This window comes from Labrus bergylta, chromosome 20 (assembly GCF_963930695.1).
Source record: "Labrus bergylta chromosome 20, fLabBer1.1, whole genome shotgun sequence".
Taxonomy (NCBI): Eukaryota; Metazoa; Chordata; class Actinopteri; order Labriformes; family Labridae; genus Labrus; species Labrus bergylta.
The window spans coordinates 9,807,691-9,814,865 of record NC_089214.1 but is presented as its reverse complement, the minus strand read 5'-3'; the positions used below and the strand labels follow the sequence as shown (position 1 = coordinate 9,814,865).

The 7,175-nt window shown below is 40.0% G+C and overlaps 1 protein-coding gene across 1 annotated transcript; it reads left to right on the top strand.

The window, feature by feature from the left end:
- The first annotated feature begins 2,582 nt into the window (after positions 1-2,582).
- On the top strand, positions 2,583-6,694 carry hus1 (HUS1 checkpoint clamp component). The gene is made up of 8 exons (XM_020646155.3): positions 2,583-2,727; positions 3,742-3,869; positions 4,049-4,225; positions 4,808-4,915; positions 5,100-5,174; positions 5,319-5,418; positions 5,528-5,662; positions 6,164-6,694. The coding sequence occupies exons 1-8, from the start codon at positions 2,676-2,678 to the stop codon at positions 6,244-6,246; spliced, it is 858 nt and encodes a 285-aa protein (XP_020501811.1). The 5' UTR covers positions 2,583-2,675; the 3' UTR covers positions 6,247-6,694.
- The last annotated feature ends 481 nt before the right edge of the window (positions 6,695-7,175 follow it).

Here is a 7,175-nt window from a genome sequence, read left to right as displayed (position 1 = left end):
TACTCAAAGTTATCATGAATTGTTCTTGGGATTACAACGCTGGTATTCCGACAACAAGTTAATTTATTTTGACCTCAAGAAACCTGCTGGGGCACCGGTGGCTTAGTGGTTAGTTTGCCCACCCCGTGTACTCAGGCTGCAGTACTCAAGCGGGTAGACAGGGGTTTGAATTTCATTCCCCACTCTCTCGCTCCCTGATATCTGACTCTATCCTCTGTCCTAACTTTTAAATAAAGGCATAAACCCCCCAAAATGAATCTTGTTAATAAGAATAAAAGTACTAAAATGAACTTGTCTAAAAAAAAATCAACAGTTTTTTCTTCAAATGACGAGCTAAACAACCGATATTTAGGCAAAAGGGAGTTGTTAGAAATGTATTGTTGCATGTCCTCTCATGGCTTCTGTACTGGGGCAGCATGTGCAGAGAAATCAGGAGGGAGCGTGAAGGGTTTTTCTGCCCCGTAGAACACGAGGCAGACTTTCCCACACACAGACGATGAAGCTTTATGGTCAGCTGCTGCAGAGTCAGTTTACACAGAATGATAAAGCAGGAATTCATCACAGATCCTCTGCTCACTGCTGACCTCTGAAGGAAACAGCTGTAGGAACGCCTTCTGTTCTTAAAGGTCACATATTACCCTCCGCTTCAACAAGTTTAAATAAGTCTCAGAGCTCCACAAAACATGTCTATAAAGTTTCTTGTTCTAAATCCACTCTGATCCAGTATTTCATCATGCCTATAAACCCCTCTATTTCAGCCCTGCTCTGAACAGGCTGTTTCTGTCTAAAGCTTTAAATGTAAGTAAGCTGTGTCCGACCACGACCCTCTGGAAAAAGATGTAGCTTGGGTTTTCTTGCACCATGCACCTGAGGTGGATGACCTGATTTTAATCCAACTTTATAACTGTCTTTTGAGTAAGCCGATTTCAAGATTTGATGAAATCTAAATACTTCAATGTGATCAGACAGGTGAATAGACTGATCTTTATTCATACACTTGATTTGTAGACCATTTTTAGATTCAAAGCTCACAAAGTTTCTCTTAGCATCACATGCTTATTAGTACTTAATAAAACCTCCAGAAAACCAAGTCACAGCAGAAAACTTGCCTACACACAGAATAAAGACATTTAGCATGAACAACCCAAGGCACACAACATGAATGTTAAAAATCAAAAGTCAAAATATAAACAACAACATCATCTATCATCAAAATATGGTTGATCAAACATCAAATACATCTATCGAAAAAGCCGTCAGATGATCATAATATCTAAATGTTTGGATAAACCACCAGAGGCACCATTCTACAAAACCACAACCACCCCAACAAACCATTAAGATTATCACCATACATGGAAGTTTAAATAAATAGGATTAATGTCAAATACATGTGATTGGTATCCATGTGGTCTATTTGGTAAATAAGGCTCGGGGGGGAAATTGTGACTTTCTGATCATATTCTACAAAGAACAGTGAATAAATGTATTATGTGAAAATAGTATTTACAAAAACCAGATAAACCAAGTGTGCCGTCTTCGACACAAAACATATTAAGTCACAATTCACAACATTGCATTTAACAAAAACGAATATTTCAGCCCTTTTTCAAAGCTTTACATTACACTGTGCCAGCACCACAATGTTTTTATTGTCTCTTGATAAAAGTTAGAACAATGCAACTTTCTTATATTGAGCACCATTCATTCATACATATAGATAGGCTTCTTCATAGAGTCTAAAAAAACTGAGCATTAAAAACAACATTAAGTAAAACAGAGATATTACAAAATACATTAAAATAAAAGTACAGCATGTATTTGACTTTTTAATCACCTGCACACTGTTGAATGTAAACTCCTGCTTAGGCCTAAGTCTTCTCTCCTGAAGTATCTTTTAACATGAAGTATCTCCCTGAAACGTCCTTGAGGATTTTACTGAAGCAAAAATTCTGCATTTACAGATACAAAACCAAAATGTAGCCTAAGTGTTGTTCACTAACCTCACCTGAGTCTCCGGCAGCAGAGTTTTGACGCAAGTCACATTGTGTCGTCAATCAATCGTCGATCATATGGATCCAGTAGTATGGACCCCTATTTATTAACAAGACGGCCTTTGATTGGTCACTTATCGAGGACCAATCAAACTGCCTCTAATTGACAAATCACGAAACAACCAATTAAAATTATTGTTATTATTATTATTATTTGTATTTATTTATTAATTATTATTATTATTATTATTATTATTATTATTATATGTAAGTATGTTAAACACACACACTTGCGCAAACACTATAAAACAATAAATATGGTTTTTATTTTGTCTTATATTTGAGATATTCTTTAGATTATCTGATTATTAATCTTGTTATAATTTCATTATCGGTAATTATTGTGGTTTCTATTGAGGTTATATGGTTTGGAATTATTACTATTAATCATTATTATTATTATTATTTGTTACAAGCTTTGTCAATATTGTCACATTTATGCCAATAAATGTGTTAAAAAAAAAAAAAGAAGGAAGTATTATCTCTGGTTACTGTTTCCGTCGGACCTTTGTTACGGGCGGACCGGACGGTGCGTTTTGAAAAACACCCCCGCCGAAACACAAGCTGACAACACTCTCACAGCTTTCAAATCTGGGTAAAAGTTTCGAGTTTAAAGTCAACATGAAGTTTCGAGGGAAAATCGTCGACATAGCGTGCCTCAACCATTTCAGCCGTGAGTGTTTCTACACGTCACAGAAACGTTTTAAAGATGCGGTGAAAGACTTTGTTTTGAACTTGTGGCGTGTGAATCATAAAGTCTCAGGGTAATCGACAGTAAAACATCACATTAAGTTTGTTTATTGTGTTTCTCTGACTGAAGGTGTAAAGTACCTCACCATTTAAGATAAGCCAAACGTCGTGGAGTTGAAGTACATTGTTGTTTTTGTTGTAGAAAATAGATATTCAAGTAAAGTAACTTAAACGATGTATTTGGAGGGATATTCTCGCATGAATGAATGAACCGAGTTCTGCTACGATCCTCTCATTCAGTGACTTACAGACAGCAACCCATGCTTTGACTACTGCAATTCTTCTTAAGCCAGTCGTCCCTGTCCCGTCTGCAGCTGGTCCGAGAAGAGGGAGCACATCAGTCCTGTCCGAATCAGTCCTGTCCACATCAGATTCAGAATCGAGTTTAAGATTGTGTAGTTTGTTTTTTAAAGCCCTGAATGGCCTGGCCCCTCTTTTTATATTACCGACCTCCTCATCCTGAGATCATCAGACGTGGGGCCTCCTGGCTGTTCCCCCACTCACGGCTCAAACTAAAAAGGGAGACGGGGCCTTTTCAGTAAAAGCCCCTAAACTGTGAAAACAGCCTCCCTCATTCAACCAGGTCTGCCCCCTGTGTTGACTCTTTTAAGTCCCGTCTCAAGACACACTTTTATATTTTAGCATTTGAGTCCCCTGGTCCTGAATAGACCATTTCTTTCAGGTTCCTTTGTTGCTTTCTTTATATATTCTTTCTTTTTATTTGTATATATGTAAACGTGTATATATTTCTCTCTTGTGGACGTTGGGATCTGAAGTAGTTTTTTCTTTTTTAAGGTATTGTACAGCACTTTGGTCAGCTGTAGCTGTTTTTAAATGTGCTTTATGAATAAATATGACTTGACTTGACTGACTTGACTTCAAGGCTCTGATTGTTTGGTTGTAGATTCATCTTCTCTGCTCTTCCTCGTCCTCACAGGAGTCATCACCACCATCTCCAAGCTCACCAAAATGTGCGTCCTGCGGCTGACTTCCGACAACCTGTTCTTCGTTTTGTCCGAGAAAGTGGCCAACGGAGGGGTGAGCATGTGGTGTGAACTGTCTCAGGTAATTCTTTTTTAAAAAAATTTTTGTCTTGTCTTGCCTCACCCCGCAGACCCAGAGGTGTGATGTGTGAACAACCAGATCAGGCACATTTCAGGAACAATCCCCCCCCCCCCCCAAAATGATCGAGATGATTTTCAGTAATGCATACCTGATCGTCTGTGTGTCCTTCAACTCTGCAGGCCAACTTCTTCGATGAGTACCAGATGGAGGGCGTGTCCACTGAGGACAATGAGATCTGTCTGGAGGTGACTCCGGAGAATCTGTCCCGGGCCCTGAAGACAGTCCAGAACGCCAAAGCCGTCAAACTCAAGCTGACCAAGAAGCACTGCCCCTGTCTCACCATCGCTGCCGAGCTGGTGAGACTGAACACAGGACTTTAAGAAAGCTCACCAGTAACATAAACACAGTCAATTATTACTTTATCTTCATTGTTAAATATCTTTCTTTTCTTTTCAACGTATTTCCCTAAATTAACAAAATGTTAAAGTGATTTAAACTTTCAGAGAAGTCAAAAAAAAAAGAAGCCTTTAAGATGAGATGAGATTCAACTTTATTGTCATTACACATATACAAGTATAGAGTAACGAAATGAGGTTTGGCATCTCACCAGAAGTGCAAATAAGCAGAACGTGCAAGAGTCTGTGCTATGTACAGTAATTACAAAATTTACGGATGTAGACTAAAAAAAGTGAATTATTAGGTATATATGGATGGCTGGATTAATGGATAAGAGGCAGAAACCTCGAGCAGAACCCGACTCACCCGTCTGCTGCGACTTTGAAAGAAGGAATTAAAAGTTCTTGTCACTTTTGGTGTGAACCAGCTTTCGATTAAAGTAAAAGTGAACTCTTCAAACATCAGCTCAGACAGCGTGATGAATCAAACCTCTCTGGTTTCTGCCCCTTCTCTCTCTCTCTCTCGCTCTCTCTTGTTTCCAGCCCACCCTGTCGAGCATCAGTCGCGTCGTCACTCATGACGTTCCAGTCGATGTCATCCCGCGGAGACTCTGGCACGAGTTCAAAGAGCCGAACATGCCGGACTTTGACGTGAGAGCGACACACACCAAGCCCTTCTCTGTTTGTGCACCTTCAGCGTTTTAAGAAGGACGTATTCTAGAGGAAATGATTTCTTTTTGACATTGTTTGTCAGTACAAGCAGAGGGAAGACGGATGATGTTCACATTTTAAATCTTAACAGAACAAAGACATGTTAGTGTGTCTGTCCTCACAGGTCAGTATCTACCTGCCTCCTCTGAAGACGATGAAGAACGTCGTGGACAGAATGAAGAACCTCTCCAACTTCCTGGTATGGTCACATTCCTCCACAGCTCACATGAGTCAGGCCGGACTCACACTGAAGGGGTTTGAAATTTTTACTTATACAACCTAATGCATCTATTTATATATATATATATGTGTGTGTGTGTGTGTGTGTGTGTGTGTGTTTCAGGTACTGGAGGCCAACCTGAACGGAGAGATGAACCTGAAGATTGAGACAGATCTGGTTTCTGTTACTACCCACTTCAAAGACCTGGGAAACCCTCCGTGGGGTAAAAACAAACTGACTGCAGCATGTTTGCTCTGATCTGAGCGATGTCAGTCCAACATTTAGTCTAGTTTTGATCAACATATCGATGCTCTCTGCTCCTCTCCCTCCAGGTGAGGACGCCTCACAGGATGGGGGTCCGTCTCAGAGCAGGGACCCTCAGGCCATGGCCCAGGCGCGGGTGGACATCAGGAAGCTGCAGCAGTTCCTCATGGGTCAGCAGGTCAACCCCAGCAAGGCCATGTGCAGTAAGTCCACCGGCTGTTTGTGCAATTGTGCAACACATGCTCATGAATAAAATGTTATAATAAACAGAAGCCCTAAGCAGGCAAACATCAGGAAGGTGATTCCTCCAGATTTATCCAGAATTTTGGATTTACCAACTGGAAAAGTTGACAAATGAGACTTAACTTAAGAATGACAACGTTTACTACTCATCCTCTTGTGTGGGCCGCCCAGATACATTTATCATCACTTATTATTTGAGGACAGAGGACTAGATCCTTACTTTAAAATGATGCAGAAAATGCACCAATGGTTCAAAAGAAATGCGGAAAAAAATGGTTTCAACTTTCAAATAATCAAATTAACTTCTCTGCTTTTTTTTTGTATGTTGTGGCGTGCGTGTGTTTGGGTGTTCTTTCATGATCACATCCCTGGTTCATCCATCATTTTATGTTGTTTATGTAGTGCAGTAAACAACCCGATTAAATTGTATTCTCTCTAACGACGTCCTCTCGTCCCCTCAGATATCGTCCACGAGCGGGTCGTCCACCTGATTCTGCTGCATGAAGACATGTCGCTGCAGTATTTCATCCCCGCTGTGGCGTAAGACCAGTGGTTCTCAACTGGTGGGTCAAGACCCAAAAGTGGGCCATGTGGCTGTTTACTGTGTGGGTTTTTGTTCTGTCACATTTCGTTCCCCCTGAGGACCAAACTGCACTATTTTTCATAACATAAATCTGAAAAACTAGACCAGAAGAGAACCTCTGGTGTTGTCGCAGAGCAGAACCACAACAGACTGTGGACCTGTGTGAGGCAGAAAACGACTCCCTGAGACAGCTCACCATGTCTGTGAGTCTGAGGTTGTTTCCAGTCGTCGCTCTGTTCTCTGGAAGACTCGTAACACTGACCTCTGGTTGAAGTACAGACATGCTGGAAAACTTTATCGAAGAGGACAGTGAAAAAGGTGACACTTTGATCCTTGAGAAAATACAAAAAGTTGCGTTTAAGTTGTTTTTCCATGTTGTGATTTTGCAATAAAGCTACAGAGAAATGGACTCTGGTTGTATTTATGTTTCAGACACTTACACAATGGATGTTTGTGTACTTAAAGCAACATTATGAAGGAATTCTGTTTGGTACACTCTGGCGCCCACAGAAGGTCTTTAAATTTTAGCTTTAGATTTAGATTCAACTTTATTGTCATTGTGCAGAGTACAAGTACAGAGACAATAAAATGTTTTTGGCATTCTAACCAAAAAAGTGCAAAAGAGCAACAAGGTGCAGTACAAACATGAATAGGCATAAAGTGCAATATGGTAGTAAGGTAATACGGTAAGCTGGTGCAGAGGATACAGATAAGGCTGGTATATTATAGAGCAGCATTGATGGATATAAGATAGTTACAGTATGAACAATATTTACAGTATGGACATTATAAACAATATGCTAATAAATATCAAGTGGAATAGGATATTATATATACAGTCAAGTAGTATAGGAAGTGCAGTGTTCAATGTAAAGTCAAGTACAAATGTA

Bases quoted from the DNA above. Each gene is read 5' to 3' on its own strand.
- hus1 (XM_020646155.3), top strand. From the start codon at position 2,676: ATGAAGTTTCGAGGGAAAATCGTCGACATAGCGTGCCTCAACCATTTC. The intron at 4,916-5,099 runs GTGAGAGCGACA...CTGTCCTCACAG, and splicing joins CGAACATGCCGGACTTTGAC to GTCAGTATCTACCTGCCTCC. The intron at 5,175-5,318 runs GTATGGTCACAT...TGTGTGTTTCAG, and splicing joins AGAACCTCTCCAACTTCCTG to GTACTGGAGGCCAACCTGAA.